Consider the following 19,035-nt stretch of genomic DNA (forward strand, 5'->3'; position numbering starts at 1 on the left):
TGGGCACTTTATCCACGTTACGTCTAATGCTAATAACACCGCTGTTTTATGGTTTCAGAGACTGAATCAAGAATCAAACTGAGCAAGGCCAGAGAGCTAGGAAATGGCAGAGGTAAGATTCATACCAGGGTCTGCCCAACACCACCTCCTCTTATACCATGCTCTGCTTGGTGACTAATTGCTCCCGGGTTTAGACCCTTCCTTTTCCAAAGCCTGCAGAGAAATTAATCAGAAGGGATAAGAAAACTGTACAGGAGACCCAAGTGGGTGCTAGGTTTAGAGACTATTTAATATAGGGAGAAGTCCAAGATCAGAGCAAGGACCCAGGGGAGGGCACTGGAGGCCGGACTCTGGTCCAGCTGATGCAGCCCGAGGCGGGTCTTCATAAGGTCTCTGGGCATCTTGTAAAAAACGCGGGTTTTGACTCAGGCGATCTCTAAAGTCTCCTTAGCCCTAAAGGTCTGTCTAAGTATTAAATAGGCACTGACAGCGTTCCTCTTCCCCAAGGACCATAGCATGTTTGTTCGGGGGCCTGGTTAGCCCCCACCATCCCTGCAGCTAGTTGGGTTCGGTGCCACCGGGACCAGACCTGGGGATGCAGAAGTGGGAATCGAGTCTGGTGCTCTCTTGATTGTCGAGCCTCCAAAAAACGGTCTCCGTAGGGGTTTAAAAAGAAAACTGAGAGCCGAGGAAGTGTGACAGTCACTTTTGGAGGCTCGGGTGGCCCGCAGGCGAATCTCTCCGAGCACCCGTGTCACCAGGCTGATCGCGGGCTTATCGCCCACAGCTGGCGCTGCCGGGCCCGGGCTGGCGCCTCGCCCGGGTGGGCGGTGGCCGTGCCGGGCGCCCCCTCCGGCGAGGACGGCATTCTGGGCCCCTCACCCGCGCCCGGCCCCAGAGCAAGCGCGGCGGGCGGCGGGAGCTGCTCCTGCCGGCCGGGGCCTTCGCCCTGGCGGCTGCGGGAGGCGTCGCTGGGGCCCGACGCGCGCGGGGGGCGGGGGCGAAGCCGCGCGAGCAAAGTCCAGGCCCCTCGGTCGCAGCGCCCGGCGCTCCCAGCGGCTCGGCCAGAGACGTCCGAGGTCCGAGGTAAGGGAGGTCCCCGAGCGCCGGGAAACCACGGGACGGTGAGCGCGTGGTGGGGACAGCGGAACCTCCACCCGGAGCCCCGGGCCCCGCGAGCTGTGCGCACGCCTCGGACCCCTCGGGCGGCCCTGCGAGGCTGGTTGTCCTCCCTGGGCTGGGGCAGGTGCACTTGGACCTGAAGCTGTGGTTTCTCCCTAGGCTGAGATGGATCTTGAGGCGGGAAAGAACGGAACTGTCGGACGGCCCGCGAGAGCAGAAGGTGATCTTGGACGGAACAGCAGGTACATGACCAGGCACCTCTTTTCCGTTATATGCGAAGCAGCGGGGCCAAATTAGGCCTCGGAAAGAAGCTGAGAAAATCTGTTTGATGCCTGTGGCCTTTGTTTTGGAGCTTCTTTGGAGGGTCTTGTTTGAGGTTCTGACCTTTCTCAAGGAATGTTGCTGAGGCCCCTTTAGCAACAGGCTCGGGAACGAGAGGCTGTCTTTGAAAGTGCTCGCTTCCCTTTGTGCGGGGTGACTCGATGAATATCTGTGTTGTATAACATTCCTTGCATTATATAACTCAAAACTTTTACAAATAACTTTCATAAACATCACATGATTTTTCATACTTATAGAGCATCAGACATCTGCTGATGGTTGTGCTTTTAGAACAAGGGTAGTGAAGCAAAAACTCCCTCCTTCCCCTCCTTATTCCTCTTCCTCCTTGTGTTACTCCCTCCCCCTCCTCCCAGCGCCAGGCCGGTGCCGTATTTCTCCTCTCTCCGCCGTGATGTGGAGAGGGGGCCCTAGGGCACCCTCATTCTTCCGCACCCTGCGCTTCCAAATCAGTTTACGTTCAAATGCAAGGGGGAAACATCAGCGCTTCCTTTGCTTGCTCGTCTTTCTCCCCGCGGTGGCTCTTTGGTTTCCGGGGGCCCTTGTGAAGGCACGGTACAGGCCTTAGTAAGAACAGAAATGACCCGTCAATACTGTGTTGTCTTTGTTTCCTCTTTTACTGTGGGAATAGTGAATCATTTTCGCCTTTAGCCTCGAAGAGTTTATGAGGCTGTTATGGTCTCTGAGTTCATACCAGGCCAGCCAGAACTAATTGACCTGTGTCATCAAGTGATCACGCAGGGGGACACATTTATCAAGTTCTCCAGTGTGTCCTCAAGCTGCAAGGGGCCTGGTTAGCCAACTGAAATATGCCTATCTGATGATTAAACCGAACCATTCTTTTAGTCTGTTAACTTACTCATACAGTGATATTGCTCTGTTCTTTCCAAATACTATGGCTCTCATTCATAGAAAATTTAGTTTGCCATATAGAATTGGAAAACTGATGGATGGTAGTATTTGTACCAGGAAGATGTGGTATTCATCAGCTGGGATTGACTGTGAAGCTATAAATAGATGGCATTTTCAGGAGGAAGGCTATTTATTGCCCTGGCTGAACATTTGATGAGTGTACAAAGGAGCTATCCCTGCAAAAAAGGCAGTAACACTCCAGAACCTAAGGAAGTTCTCAGAAGTGGAGCTCCCAGCCTGTGTTGGAAAGAAGAAAACATTTCAAAAGAGAAATACAGTATGTTAAGAATACATAAGATTATGAAATTAAATGTAATGAGACTAATTTTTTTATAAAAAGCAGACCAAAGCTTATATGTTCAAAGGAAGTGAGACTCACTTCAGTTACCGGGGACAAACGGAGAGTTGGTTATATGCTTACTCCAATCCTGCTGCTATTGCCTGTGGCACATTCTTTTGGACATATTTGGTGACAGATTTTCTGTCCTTTGATTTTAGCAAATATTCTAAATAATTTAAAATCAAGTTTAATGAGTAAAACTTTATCACCTACCTGGAAATTTAAGCTAAATTAAGAAAAGAATCTCTGCCCTCCTGGAGTATGGCAGACAGACATAAATAGTACACATACTAAATAAGTAAACTACTCAAATGTTAGAGGGTAATGAATGCTATGGGAAAACATTAATCAAAGCAAAGGAAGTTAGGAGTGCAAGGAGTAAGTAGTTTGCAATTTTAAATAAGATGGTTAAGGTAGGTCTTATTGAGACGGCAAGATTTGAGCTCAGATATGAAAGAAATGAGAGGAGAGAGCTGTGTGGGTATCTGAAGGGAGAGCATTCCTGGCAGAGATAACTGACAATGTAAAGACCCTGCAATGGGAAAATGTTTAGTGTGTTCACAGAAGAACAGAGAGGCCAGGGTGGCTGGAGCAGAGCGAGCAGGCATGGAAGTGAGAAGGGTGGTCAGAGAGGCAACAAGGAAACAGATCCTGTAGGGCCCCCGAGGCCAATGTAAGATTTTGGCTTTTATTCTGAGAGAAATGGAAATTTAAGCTAAATTTGTAGGCCCTTGAGCAGAGAAGTAGCATGATATAACTTGAGTTTTTAAATGATTACTCTAGCAGTTGTGTTGAGGACAGACTACAGTGGGCATAAATGGAAGTAGGGAGACCTGGACTATTGGGATAACAATAAAAGGGTGAGCAGTGGTTGAATTCTAGATGTATTTTCAATGTAGAGCAAACAGGATTTCCTGACACCACTCCTCATAATCCTTCAGAAGAGTGGACTTTACTATTTTTAAATCAATATGTATCTTTTTAGCAAAAGAAGAATTTACAGTGGTTCCTCCCCCACCCCCCTATCCATGGGGAATCTGTTCCAAGACCCCCCTGTGGATGCCTGAAACCTCAAATAGTACAGAACTGTACATATACTTTGTTTTTTTCCCTATACATATAAACTTATGATCAAATTTAATTTGTAAAATGGGCACAGTAATAGGTTAACAACCATAACTAATAATAAAATAGAATAATTATAATAATATACTATAATAAAAGTTATGTGAATATTTCTTTTTCTCTTTCTCGGTCAAAATATCTTATTGTACAGTGCTCACCTTTCCTCTTCCTGTGAGAATGTGAGATGGTAAATTACCTTATTAAGTCGAGAACTTTTACCTTTTCACTTAAAGAAAGCACTTTATGGCTTCTCTTTGGCATGTACAAAATGTCAGCATCATGACTCTTGTGCTTTGGGGCCATTATTAAATAAATTACGGGTGACTTGAACACAAGCACGTGATGCTATGACTGTCGGTCTGATAACTGAGACAGCTGCTAAGTAACTAACAGGTGGGTAGCATCTATAGTGTAGATATGCTGGACAAAGGGATGATTCATGTCCTGGACGGGATGCAGTGTGAGATTGCATCACAATATTCAGAACGGCACGCAATTAAAAACTTACGAATTGCTTATTTCTGGAATTTTCTATTTAATATTTTCAGACCACAGTTGACTGTGAGTAACTGAAACAGTGCAAAGTGGAACCATGGATAAGGGGGGACTGTAATTGATTTGGCAGACATTATTAACATATTCGTCTTCCCTCTGTGTGTGAGCTCTGTCAGGTGACCGTTTCTCATTTATCCAAATATCCTTGTAGTACCTTGGACAGTTACCTCAGTTACTCGGTGATTGCCTTGCAGTATTTGTTAAACTGGATAATTTTGACAGTTTGTGGACATTGCTGTTTTATATATGAGGTCTGACAATTAAGTTTGTGAACTTGTTGCAACAATGTTGCTAACCTTTTCTGATATCAGAGGGATTATTCATTATGAATTTGTACCAACTGGACAAACAGTTAACCAAGTTTACTGTTTGGAAGTGCTGAAAAGGCTGCGTGAAAAAGTTAGAGGACCTGAACTTTTTGCCCACAATTCATGGCTCTTGCATCACGACAATGCACCAGCTCACATAGCAGTGAAGGAGTTTTTAGTCAGGAAGCGAAAAACTGTATTGGAACACCCTCCCTACTCACCTGACCTGGCCCCCAATGACTTCTTTCTTTACCCGAAGGTAAAGGAAATATTGAAAAGATGACATTTTAATGACATTCAGGACATCAATGGCAATACGATGACAGCTCTGATGGACATTGCAGGAAAAGAGTTCCAAAATTGCTTTGAAGGGTGGACTAGGCGCTGGTGTCAGTGCATAGCTTCCCAAGGGGAGTATTTAGAAGGTGACCATAGTGATATTCAGCAATGAGGTATGTAGCACTTTTTCTAGGATGAGTTCGCGAACTTAATTGTCTGACCTCGAATGAAACTATTATAATAGTTGAATATGATAACTACTTAAATTAATATTAATTGACTGGGAAACATTTTGTAATAGCTTCAAATTCAAACAATTATATTTTTCACAGCAACCAAGAGAAGAAAAAGATGAAGAAAGTGAATTTGATTGGACCATTAACATTGGTAAGCTGTGAAATAATAAATGTGAATAATTCTTTCCTTCATTCAAATTTGCTGTCTTGAATCAATAGTTATACAGCCAGTACTTTAAGATTGTCTACACACAGTGATAGATTTTCTCTGCTGCACCTGTGCTGTCTTAGGTCGGTTCATTGTAGTCATGGTCCACATTCTCCCGGTGGATGATAAAAGAGATAGGGGTAGGCTGGCTATGAAACAGAGCAGAGCTAACTGGTGTACAGGGAAATTGAAAATACGGCTTGTGTTTGTAGCATCAGACAAATAACCAATTTCAGAAAAATGCATCTCTGCATTTGTTTCACAAAAACTCCACATATTTAGCTTAAAATAAGCTTGCATATAAAGAAAGTGATTGTTAACTATAGACATTTTAAAACAGTTAAGAAATCTGTGTTCACATTTGGCTTCCAAGAGAATTGATTAAATATGGAGTAACGATTAGAGACTTAGTATACGTTCAACACAATTCTCAGGGGCTTTCTGCTCGCACAAGCCAAACTAACATATTTTTGGAAGAAATTTTATCTGTTTTTCATTTGTAATACGTCTCAGAGAGGGGGCCCAGGAAAGTGCTTGCCTACTTTGGGGAAGTATGATGTGTTTCAAACTATGATAGCCATTATTCAACAGCAAAGAAGTTGGTATTGAGTGGCATGTCAGCTGAAATCTTCAGCTTAAGTCAATGGGCAAAAAGACACCAAAATATCCTAGGTCTCAAATATCGCTGCAGATTTCTCATATCACCACAAAGCCCCTATTCATTCCCTTCTCCCTTATTCTTCTGATGTTTTTGTTTAAAAGTCTCAGTAAGCGTTTGTTTTCTTTAATTTAGTGCTTTAGAGAATACATTATAAAACTAAATATGGTTTTAATGCACAGATTTTAAATTGTCTCCTACAGAAAATAAAATACCACAAATCTTAAAGTAAAAGCATGGAAAATTTCATTTGAATTTAAAAGTTAAATTTAAATTAAATTTAACTGTAATCTTTTACAGACCCTAAGTAGATTATTTTTTTTGTGCTGAAAGAGGTTCAGGACAAAACTGTACTCTTTTTTTTGTTGTTGTTTCCTATTCCTCTCTTTTTTATTTTTCAGTTATAGGTGACATACAATGTTATATTAGTTTCAGGTGTACACCATAGTGATTAGACATTTATAAAACTGTACTCTAATGAAAGTTAGAAATGCATTGTTTTGTTGAAAATCACTGAAAACAAATCTAGCTTTACTTAAGATGTTGCTGTGAAATTCATCTAATTTTAAATTTAAGCTTAGAGACAATAAAATTTTATTTAAGTAGTTTGAAAAGCATTTAAAATGTTCCTCAATTTCATGTAAATGTTCCGTAAAGAGAACATTACATGATGACCTGGTCCTGAACTTGTAGCCATAGCTGAGAGACCCTACTGCTCTATTTCCCATCCCCAGGAGCCGCTAAATTGAACCTTGGGGACACCAGTGCCTTTTATAGCAGTTTTAAGGAGGCTTCACCATATGTTCTTGACTTTACCTGCTCCCCTTATTTCATTCCAAGCTCCACCTGGCTTCTGACCCTTTGTCTCTTTTGGCACTCTTGATTGCCCTGTGTGTTTGATGGTGGAATTTGCCCTTCTCATACTGAACTTCTGGAATTCTCTGAGGACAGTTTGCACACATCCCCCCCCCCCACCCACCATGTGTGTCTGACCTCAGCCTGACCTGGCGTATTGACCACGTCTGACTCAGCTTGAGCTCTCAGGGACCCCACACCGTCAAGTCTGACTCATCACCCATTCTCCTGATGCCTGTTCCTTGTCCCCAAAAGGGGGTTGAGGTGGGGTGAAGAAAACAGGTAGAGGGGAAAGATAAAAAAGAGGGGCGAGATGCACGGAACAGAGGGGAAGGTATAGAAATGGAAAAATAAGATAACTAAGATGTAGTCTGGAAGAAGAGGAAAGAACAAAGAGAGAGCCATAGAACAGTCAATCAGAATGGGGAGAAAAAGTGAGACATTGGAGAAGACTAAAAAGACAGTGAGGGAAAAGTCTCTGTTGTATTATGACGCTGGTCTGTTGTATTATGACTCTTGGGTGTTGTGCACCTCACTGTGGCAGCTGGTGTCCCCCTCTAAGTGACAATACTAAGTACATTTTACATGGATAGTACTAAGATAAGGCCAAGATCCCTGGTGTGGCCCATGAGGCCTTTTCCACCTCTGCCTAAGGTCATCTCCCACACTTTGTACTGAGCACTTCAGGAATCCCACTGTGTGGAGTTACTTGGGCAGTTTGTGTTATTTCTAGTCACCTTGCTGCTCTAAGCCTAAATATCCCCCATTTCCTCTGCATTCCCCAGTTCATCTTCAGCTAACTCCCGCTGTCCTTCAAGATCCTGCAACCAGCATCGTCTCCATGAGCAGAACTTCCCTGAAGGACAGATAGGCACTCCATAATGCTTGTTACACTTCACTACTGGGCTGCCTTCTAAAACCTTGTAAAATGATCCTGGCCTCAAAGCTTATAGGGTCTGTTTCTCCTCTATTTGTCATTCTCCATCTGAAATATTCTGAATGTCATTTTAAAGGATGTGATGTGTGCATACCTAATGTCTACTCCTAGCTGTTGTTGTTGTTGTTGTTGTTGTTGTTTTTAATTGGGGAATATTGGGGAACAGTGTGTTTTTCCAGGACCCATCAGCTCCATGTCAAGTCGTTGTTTTTCAATCTAATTGTGGAGGGCTCAGCTCACTGGCCCATGTGGGAATCGAACCAGCTTCCTTGGTGTTATGAACACTGCACTCTAACCACTGAGCAAACTGGCCACCCAAACTCCTAGCAGTTCTTGATTTACTACCTCAGGAGCTCTGGAAGATCAAACAATGTTTCTTAGTAGAACAAAGTCTTTATCTGCAATCATTATATGGCAATCATTATATTGCAATCATTCAATCAAATAAGATACTAATTAAACAGAGTCATACTGATTTCTTCACAGAATACAAAATAAGTAGAATCATGAAGTTAATCTGTCAATGTTTTAGATCAAAATTCTTTTTCTTCCCTAATACGTTTATTTGCAACTATTACCAATGTATTGACCTTACATGAAGATCAAAGAACATATAATTGTGAAAAAGAGAAATTCTTTCCCACAAGGTAATATAAGTATTATTTTGTTTCTCCTTTTTTCAGTTTCGGTACTCTGATTGGCAGGATAAATTATTTATGTCCCTGGGCACAATCATGGCCATTGCTCACGGATCAGGTCTCCCCCTCATGATGATAGTATTTGGAGAAATGACTGACAGATTTGTTATTACTGCTGGAAACTTCTCTTTTCCAGGTAAGCATTTCTCTACATTTTGTTAATGCCCAGTAATCCTTTCACCGCTAAAAGATTAGAAACTGATTTTGCTATTTATCGTGTACTTGTTTAGTGATGTAGACATGTGCGTGACTGCAGATATCACAGAAGAAATTGTAAAATTCTCAGATAATTCCTCAAATACTCATTTAAATTTCAAGAAATAGGTGTATGCTGTTTGCCAGGGTAAGGAAATATACAGAACGCTTTGCCTCTAAATAAAGAAGGGAAGTCTCTCTACTTGAGGACAGTGAAACTGTGACAGTGGAACTGTAACAGTATCTATGCAGTGATTACTGGCAAATTTCAAAATATGCCAGTTAGCATGCCAGTGCTTCTTAGCTGTGCTCAGCTTGTAGATCTGTTTCTGGTTTTCTTTTTTCCTCTCCCCACCTTTTTTGTTAAAGTCATAGCCGTTTCATGTCTCTAATTTTTGGAACTTGATATAACACTTTACCAAAGATGAATGGATTCAATATGAGAATGATGTTCTTTGAAATGCACCCAAAGGACTATAGTTACTGAAGGTCCAGAGGAGTCCCATAAGCTAATGCCATCTAAAGAGGAGCTGTGGCCAAATTCCACAGAGAAAGGAGGAGTTGCATGCTTTCTATCTACCAAGCCTGAGGCTTACTTCCTCCCCAGACTTCTTGTGGACACTAAACTGGAGAAGATTGAGTGGCACTTTGTTGGTACACAAATGCTGAAATATAAGGAAACAATACCAATAAAAAATACCAATGCAGCTTTCATAGCAGAAAACTTGAGAAAAAGTGGACCCTATCATTTAGATAATATTCAGTAAGAGTTTTCAATATTCACTGACTGAGAAGTACATATTTTGTTAGCATTGTAGCACTTAAGTGCAATTACCTGAGAGAATACGATTTCATGATTTATACAATAGGGTCTGTTTACATGAAAATTGATAAACATAAATGCCTTTTAGAAATCAAAAGTGTCCTTTGAATAGAAAAAAAACTACAAAAAGAGTTTATTTATTCTCAAGTACTATTGACTCTGAGAAGAACATCTTTATAAGAAAAATAACAAAAATAATAGTAATGTTTCATTGTATTTCTTATCTACTAGGTCCTCTTTCACTTAACCTTCACAAGAACAATCCTACACAGTAGGTAATATTATCCTCTGACATATAAGGAAACTGAGGCTTGGAGAGGATAAATAACTTGTCCAAAGTTACATAGTTGGTGAGGGTTAGGACAGAATTCAAATCTAGGTCTTTCATGCTCGTGACCGTGTAAATACAGTATACTGCCAATGTAAATAATTGTGCATTCTCTTTTAAAACAAGGTATTTGGGAAAGTTTGAAATGTATTACTCATGTTTAACCAGTGACCAAAACTTTAACATAAAAACCATAAAAATAAAATTGGAGTAATATACGATAGTTTAAAAAGTCTTTAAGTAAATGAAGGGTAAGAATTTTCTATTTGTTTTCTTTTTACCTTTAGAAGATCTACAGATCTATTATGTGTTAATTTTTTATACACATAAAGTAGAATGATACTCATATTCAGACACATTCATCAAAAATTGGTTTCAATTCAGTGTTTAAAAAATCAGATTAACAGATAAATGGGTAAACAAAATGTGGTATATTATACAATGGAATATTATTCAGCCTTAAAAAAGGAAGGAAATCCTGACACATGCTACAGCATGTGTGAACCTTGAGGACATTATGTATGCTACGTGAAATAAGCCAGTCACAAAAAGACAAATGCTGTATGATTCCACTTCTATGTGTTATCTAGAGTAGTCCAATTCATAGAAACAGAAAATAGAATAGTGGTTACCAGAAACTGAGGGGAGGAGGAAATGGAGAGTGGTTTAATGCATAGAGTTTCAGTTTTGGAACATGAAAAAGTTTTGGAGATTCGTTGTACAGCAATGTAAATATACTATACTTAACACTACTGAACTATACATTAAAAAATGATTAAGATGGTAAATTGTATGTTTATGTGTATTTTATCACCGCTAAACTTTTTAAAAAATCAGATCAAAACAATGCAACATACTAATCACAGATAAGTTAGCACTTGTATCATTTTTATGCCTTGTTTTTAGAATACCAGCTTCTTTTTAACTTGTTTCTAATTACGCAACTGAATTGCTCTGAAGCTGGACGTGGCAGACAGATACCATGTGCTTTGCCCTGGGCCACATTCAATGTCTCTCTGGGGAATGGCATGAGCAAGTCACTTACAAACCTGTGTTTGCTGGAGTACTAAAGTCACCAGAGTTGCTAACTTACTTTCAGTAGCCTCGAAATTATATGACCCTTGGTTTTCTATAGCCACATTTGTCATTAGGCCTATTGGCCATCTTGGGGGATTTGGAATGGGAAGTCCCTCTAATGTTATTAATTTCCAATGTCCACTCTTTGTTGGTTTGTAAAAGTAATAATCTCATACCTCTTTGGAGGAAACAAAATCTGTAAATGACATACTCACTCTGCATCTAGAGAGTTCATTGATATGTTTAGAGTTGTAGAGTTTAGCAATGATCATGGAGGTTGAGAAAAGACAGAGGAGTTAGCTGTACTTGGCTGAGCTGGAAGGCTCATCTCATAGAGATGATGTTTATTTAGAGTCTATTCTTCAGAATTGTTGGATTCTTGGACAGCTAGATTTAATAGGAGCCAAATGAGAAGGGAATGTTAGAAGAAAAAATGGTTTAAATTACAAGAGGGTCTGACAATGATTTATTATGAACAGAGCCTGTCCTTGTCAACAGAATAAAGCCACTCCATGACAAGGTCATTCCCTCACAATGACTCAGTTGTGCAGAAACTATGCATAAAACATTCTGCATCCAAAACCTTAAGGGCAGAGTCAGAGGAACAGTTTTCTGCAGAGTATCATGAACTTGATATATTTTATGCCACGTCTATGTGACTGTAATAATCTAGGATATTCTATAGAGAAATGGATATACCTTGCTTGTCCTTGCATTGCCTTGAGGTTGAGAGGCGAAGACGTTTTCCCTGAGCACCTTGTTACCTTAATTAACTGTCCATACTGCCTAACCTGCCTGGACAAATACTAGCTCTTTGTTTTGTGCTGAATATTTCCATATGACAAAAGGAGTCTTCGGCAGAATTGAGGAAGGCAGACATTGATTTATTTTGGGACTCAAAAGTGACAGCCAGGACACCGGGTGTTATGTCTTTCTAAGTAATCTTTAAGGTATAGAGTTATTATTTAGGCCCTTCACTCACTAGCTGTATGAGTGAAAGTTACTTAACCTCTATAATTCGTACTGTTCTGATCTTTGAAAGGTAATCATAGACTTACTGATAGAATTAAATGGAATGATTTATGTAGAGTGTATGGATCATAGTAAATTACCAGTAAATATTAGGGAAAACTAGCTGTAAGAACATGGAAATGAAACAACCACTCTAAAATTCTGTTTATCTATAAAATGGATGAATCCTATTGAGAGCGCTCTAAAATAAACAGGCAGGTTCAAGAATCCCCCATTTTCTTGTTATGGGAGGCATTCAGGTGGATGAGAGTGTGAGTTCTCCAGCTTGACACCTTTGAATCAAGTGGGGGTATTTTTAGAACTATTATCTCTAGACTCAGTCCGAGGTTCTAACTAATCGTCTTGGGTGGAGCCTGGGCGTCTGTATTTTTTTCAAGTTTACCATGTGATTTTCACAGGCAGATAGCATTGAGAACCCCCAAACCAGACAACTATTTGGAGATTGTTTATGAAATTGACTGAAGCATAATAGGAAGCATCTGAGAAGACCAGGTCTCCACCCTTTCCAGATCTAGAATCCCATGAGATTTTGAAATCTAGAATTCCAGATCTAGAATCCCATAACTTCTGGGAACACATCAACAAACATTTGTCTCACCTTTGTCCCCAGGCAGCAGAAACCCTTGCTTTCCGGAGGGTTCTGGAGCTCCTGACCAAGAACTGGATTGTCATTCTTGGCCTGGGACTCTGAGAAAGGAGCAGGTCAAATTTGGGATGCGCATAAATTCTTATTTCCTAGGAGGGAGTATCAATCTGAATTACAATATCCTCCTTGAGAGAATTTGAAAGTTTGAGGTAGGTGTTGGAGGAGAGTAGAACTCATTTAAGATTTCACCTGATTTCTAAGTTCAAGGAAAAAACTAGCCCTGTACCCATATAACCGGAAGTTTCCCAAGGTTTTGAACAATGATTCCTACAAATACCACAGCTTTAGGATAGCTTATCTGCCTCTAATTCCAGCAGCACAGTTCCAATTTGGCAAAGCAAAGATGCATATTTAGGAACTCAGGAAGGAAATGAGCACACAGAACTGAACTGATAAGAACAGAAGGAAAATAGGGAATGATTCCTCAAGGACCTGATAGCCAACAAAGAGCTAGATTAATAAGCAGAAACACTTTACTGGGAATATCAGTAGAAGTTACTATCCTGAGGGAAAAATTATACCTGGTAATTGATCCTGACAATACTTTAAGTTTTAAATAAATTTCAACCTTACCTCCCTTTGGAAGAAGTAAGGAGGACACAGAGCACTCAGGAAACATGACCTCTGGGTTTATTTATACATGATAAAGGAACAAAGATAGATTAGTTTCTCTCCTAGCATCATGGTAAATGGGAAATACTTACCCTGGAATGTTGTCTCAACAATGCTGTGGCAATATTTTATCCTATTATTTTGTGACTGCAGTATATGAACTATTGCCTTTTTATTTTTTCACTTTGTGTTTTTAAAAAGTGAAAAGTCATTACCACATGAATCAATCAGTATAGTATAGTGTTAGGACACTCAGCCTATTTTGAGTAAGTTACTTTATCTCTCTGCTCCTCAATTTCCTCGTCTGTAAAATGGAGATTTCTGAAACAGTCCTACCTCATAGGGTTGTTGTGAAAATTAAATGAATTACTCCACGTACAAGTTCTGACAATTAAGTTCACGAACTCATCCTAGAAAAAGTGCTACATACCTCATTGCTGAATATCACTACAGTCATGTTCGAAGTACTCCCCTTGGGAAGCTATGCATTGATGCCAGCGCCTAGTTCACCCTTCAAAGCAATTTTGGAACTCTTTTTCTGGAATGGCCATCAGAACTGTCGTTGTATTTTCCTCAATATCCTGAATGTCATCAAAATGTCTTCCTTTCAATATTTCCTTTGTCTTCAGGTAAAGAAAGAAGTCATTGAGGGCTAGGTCAGGTAATTAGGGAGGGTATTCCAATACAGTTATTTGTTTACTGGCTAAATACTCCCTCACAGACAGTGCCGTGTGAGCTGGTGCACTGTTGTGATGCAAGAGCCAGGAATTGTTTGTGAAAAGTTCAGGTCGTCTAACTTTTTCATGCAGCCTTTTCAGCACTTCCAAATAGTCAACTTGGTTAACTGTTTGTCCAGTTGGTACGAATTCATTGTGAATAATCCTTCTGATATCAAAAAAGGTTAGCAACATCATTGCAAGAATTTCGTGAACTTAATTCTCAGACCTCGTAAAGTGTTCAAAACAGAGTCTGGCATAAAATAAATGCTTAGTAAATGCTAGTTATGAAAACCAGGAGAGGCATACTGACATTTTTATCAAATTAGCTCAAACTAATGGACAGTATATTTTCTTCTAATTAATACTGCTTTAAAACTACAAGAATACAGTTTTGCTAGTAAATAAGACATGGAATACGGGACAATCCACTGACTTGTCTTTGGGCAACTCAGTTTTCTTCCTTGTCTTTAAGTTTTCTTTCTTTACAGTGGGTGTATTTCAGCCTTTCTAGTACTTAGGTCATATGGAAGCATGTAAGGGAAAACACACATATATTAAAATAAAGTGCTTCGAGCCACTAAGACAAAAAGTGTCCCTTAAATCATGTATTTTCTGTTTGGACCATTTGTGTTTTCCTCCTCTGCCTTCTGTAGCTCCTCTCTGCTGCCTTAGGAAGCTGCTTGGCTGAAAGCACCGCACCACTAGGGTGGGGGAAGACCCTGGGAGGCTTATTCCCCCATGTGGATCCCAGATATCCTGCACCTAAACCATTGGGCTCTTTACTTGAATAAAGTGACCAGAGTACACTTGAAAAGTGAAAAGAATAGAGAAAAAAGGTTTTCAAAACCTGGCAATATCTATTAGTAGTTCAACCTTTCAAAAATGTCTTATTTTTGTTTTGTTTTGTTTTTATTTTTAGTGAATTTTACATTGTCAATGATAAATCCAGGCAGAATTCTGGAAGAAGAAATGACTAGGTAATTGGCTAATATATAAATATACTCTTTACCTTTTGTTTTGCTCTTTAACCTATTGTTATGATTTATACCACCCCCCACCCTGCCATTTAAAGTAAGTTGCATACATATGGCCCTTTACTAACAAATACTTCAGTGTGGTTCCTCAGAATAGGATATTCTCTTCATAACCACAGTACAGTTATCAACTTCAGTAAATTTAATATTGATACAATACTATGATCTACTCTACCATCTGTAATCCAATTTTGCCAGCTGGTCCCATAATGTCATTTATGGCATTCCCCCTCCTCTAATAGCCTTCTTAATAGAAATCTCAAAAGCCTGTAACATAATGTTTGTATGTTTATTTATCAATTAATGTTGCTGATATAAATGAGTAACTATTTGTATGCTGAAAAGGTTCTATCTGGAAAAAGTTTGTAAAATTATATGAAAAATTTATTTGAAAACACTGAAAAGGGATTTATTATTTTTAAAGATACTAACTTTCCTCTAATACAGTTAAGCCTTTACTCCAAATTAATTTGAATTCATGATATTTTATCATACTATTTAAAAAGATTTTCAAATTCTGCCAAATAGAAAGAGGCATTTTTTTAGTTCTATGTGTAAACAATATGAGAAAACTTACACTCAGAACCATTTCACGTGCTCAATCTTTGTATTCCTATATTTGCAATATGTGAATAGTAGTAAAAATTTTCAGTAAAAGCTATGCAGTTCTAGGATATTAATTATGAAAGAAGAATAAAATTGTATCTATTAATTGTCAATGTCAGTTTTCAATGATTCATTAACACCACTATTTGTTTTGCAGTTACCCACAAAAATTTATGTTTTCTTTGGCTGATAAGCAAGTAAATAGATTTGCTATTGTCCTCTTGTAATTTAAAAGAAAAAAATTTAATTTCTATTTGTTATAATATCCTACACAATCTTTGTGATAAGTTCAGTAAATTTATTAATTCCCAATTCTGAAAATGACTTCTGAAATATACGAATAAAGGGACATTATTTAAAAGAAACTTTCTAACTGTTTTCCAGATATGCATATTATTACTCAGGATTAGGTGCTGGAGTTCTCGTTGCTGCCTATATACAAGTTTCATTTTGGACTTTGGCAGCCGGCCGACAGATTAGGAAAATTAGGAAAGAGTTTTTTCATGCCATTCTACGACAAGAACTAGGCTGGTTTGACATCAATGACACCACTGAACTCAATACACGGCTAACAGAGTAAGTGTATTCTTAATGTCATACTTTCATAAAGAAGAAATTAACCACTGACAATGTGAAAATGTGTCATGGGAAGATTTTAAGTGAAAAAAAGTTACCAGATTAAGCATATGATACGTATTGGAAATAGACGATCTGACAGCCATTTCTAGCACTTACAGCCTATGCCACAGTGTATTTCACTCATCTGTTAGTTTTTCTCTTCAGTTATACAGTAGGTTTATTTGAGGACTGAGCTCTCACATCTTACATACTTGTTTATCTCTCATGAAGCTCATCACAGGGCCTGACAGGTGTTTACTCAATTAAGGTGGTTGAATGAATGAATAAATGATTGAAAGAATTGACAAAGAGACTTGTCTTCATAACTGTTGGCTTCACTTACTCCACAAATATTTGAGGGCCTACTATGTGCCAAGCACTATTCTAGATGTTCGTGATACACCAGTGACCAAGAGTAAGATCTCTGTCCTCTTGTTGCTTACATTCCAGCAGGGGGAGATAGATGACAAACTTTTTCTTACTGGAGATCCCGGTAACAGTGTAGTGAGCAAATGAGGTGAAAATAAAGGAAAGATCAAGGCATTTAGGACCTGGTTGGCCTCGGAAGGACTTCAGCACTCACTCTTAGTGAAATGGGCAGCCATTGCATGTTTTTGATTGAAGAGTAATCTATTCAGACTTCCAGTTTCAAATGATCACATTGGCTGCTGTATTGAGAATACAGTGGATTCAGAACAGGGCAAGTAGAAGTAAAGAGCTCTTCCCTATTACCATTGTAATGCCCTTCCTAACTTCTGCTTTTAAACAAGTTGACTCATGTTGAAAATGTTAATGCTTCTCTACTAGGATTAACGAATTTAATAGTATCAACTTTAATGATATTAACTTCTTAGGAGCATGAACTAATCCTGAATTTCTTCCTCTGTACAGTATTTAGGTGGGGAAAAATATCAGTCGAGAAGCTAAGACTCTGAAAGAGGCTTGCAGTAGTGTGAATAAGTTTTACCTGTCAATGTGTTTGTTAGATGTCTGCTTCACCTTTCTAACTGAAGACCTCCTGCCTGTAACCAATTAGGTGTGATCTTTTTTAGTGACATCTCCAAAATCAGTGAAGGAATTGGTGACAAGGTTGGAATGTTCTTTCAAGCAGTAGCCACGTTTTTTGCAGGATTCATAGTGGGGTTCATCAGAGGATGGAAGCTCACCCTTGTGATAATGGCCATCAGCCCTATCCTGGGACTCTCTGCAGCTGTTTGGGCAAAGGTGTGTGAAACTTGGGCATTTTCATATGTGGGAACCCATACATCCAAAGTTATGTTTGTTGTTGTTGTTGTTGTCATTGTTGGTTTTAAGGAGGGCGCAGCTCACTGTGGCCCATGTGGGGATCGAACCGGCAACCTTGGTGTTATTAGCACCACGTTCTAACCAACTGAGCAAACCAGCCACCCCTCAAGTTATGTTTAATGTGCAGGATTCTAGTACTTGTAGTGGTGCTGATCTGTGTTAAATGTCAGTTGAAGCCACATTTAGAAGCATGTTGCTAATATGGAAGGAAGTTTAATAAGGAAGTTTATTTTTAATGTGTTTCAAAATGTTACATTTTTTGCACTGTTATTATTTCTTTGGGTAAATCTTCGGGTGTAGCAGTTTAAATTATATCTACGGTTATGTCCTTATTTAAGGCAAAACAATTTTAAAATGTAATATTCCTCCAAATGACTGTGTGAATGTAAAATATTAAATGAAGTTTGGATTTTTTCTGTTTATTTTCACTGGTCACCTTGACAGTTAAGTGGCACTCTGCCAATTTTGCCTTACAACAAAATACACATAACCTGTTCTACTTCAGCCAACGCTGCAGAGTTGACAAATTTTACTGGCAATTTTTGCTCATTCTGGGGTTGATGATTTACTTAATAAACTACTTGTATCTCTTTTATTTTGACCCTTCCTTTACCTTTCTCCTGCAATATCTTATTTAGCCATCTTATTACTTAGTAGAATGCCCAGGAGTAGATCTGGAAGTATTATTTTCATAGGAATTAAAAATCGTGACACAATAGAGGAAAGGATGGTTTTATTTTAGTTTATTTTGTAATTAGGAAAAAAAAATATATCATAGTACAAGGTCAGACAATTAAGTTCGCGAACTCATCCTAGAAAATGTGTTACACACCTCACTGCTGAATATCACTATGGTCACCTTCAAAGTACTCCCGTTGGGAAGCTATGCACTGATACCAGTACCTAGTCCACCTTTCAAAGCAATTTTGGAACTCTTTTTTGGAATGGCCATCAGAGCTGTCGTCGTATTACCCTTGATATAATGAATGTCATCAAAATGTCTTCCTTTCAACATTTCCTTTATCTTCGGGTAAAGAAAGAAATCATTGGGGGTCATATCAGGTGAATAGGGAGGGTGTTCCAATACAATTATTTGTTTACTGGCTAAAAACTCCCTCACAGACAGTGCCATGTGAGCTAGTGCACTGTCGTGATGCAAGAGCCATGAATTGCTGGCGAAAAGTTCAGGTCGTCTAACTTTTCACGCAGCCTTTTCAGCACTTCCAAATGGTAAACTTGGTTAACTGTTTGTCCAGTTGGTACAAATTCATAATGAATAATCCCTCTGGTATCAAAAAAAGGTTAGCAACATCTTTACAACAAGTTTGCGAACTTACTTGTCAGACCTCATAGATGTGGAACTCAAACAGTTCCCAAAAATGCTTTTTAGAGAGTTATGTGTAGCTTTCCTTTTCTTGACTACTCTTGGGGGGACAGGCATCTCATATGAGGGTCGATGAGATCTAGC

At 39.3% G+C, this 19,035-nt stretch overlaps 1 protein-coding gene across 4 annotated transcripts in view; it reads left to right on the forward strand.

Moving 5' to 3' along the window:
- The first annotated feature begins 802 nt into the window (after nt 1–802).
- ABCB4 (ATP binding cassette subfamily B member 4) overlaps nt 803–19,035 on the forward strand; it is a 72,200-nt gene continuing 53,967 nt past the window's right edge. The window contains exons 1-7 of one of the 4 annotated variants that reach the window (XM_019749762.3): nt 803–1,124; nt 1,282–1,364; nt 5,313–5,367; nt 8,558–8,708; nt 14,924–14,981; nt 16,029–16,220; nt 17,315–17,486. In XM_019749762.3, coding sequence (XP_019605321.3) covers nt 1,288–1,364; nt 5,313–5,367; nt 8,558–8,708; nt 14,924–14,981; nt 16,029–16,220; nt 17,315–17,486 — 705 coding nt within the window. In that variant the 5' untranslated portion in view covers nt 803–1,124; nt 1,282–1,287. Of the gene's footprint in view, nt 1,125–1,281; nt 1,365–5,312; nt 5,368–8,557; nt 8,709–14,923; nt 14,982–16,028; nt 16,221–17,314; nt 17,487–19,035 lie in introns of those variants that run through there. The other 3 variants (XM_019749761.3, XM_088797780.1, XM_019749763.3) reach the window with 3 other exon arrangements.

The sequence above is a fragment of the Rhinolophus sinicus genome, chromosome 4 (genome assembly GCF_057876585.1).
Source record: "Rhinolophus sinicus isolate RSI-liver-muscle chromosome 4, RSI-T2T, whole genome shotgun sequence".
Lineage (NCBI taxonomy): Eukaryota > Metazoa > Chordata > Mammalia > Chiroptera > Rhinolophidae > Rhinolophus > Rhinolophus sinicus.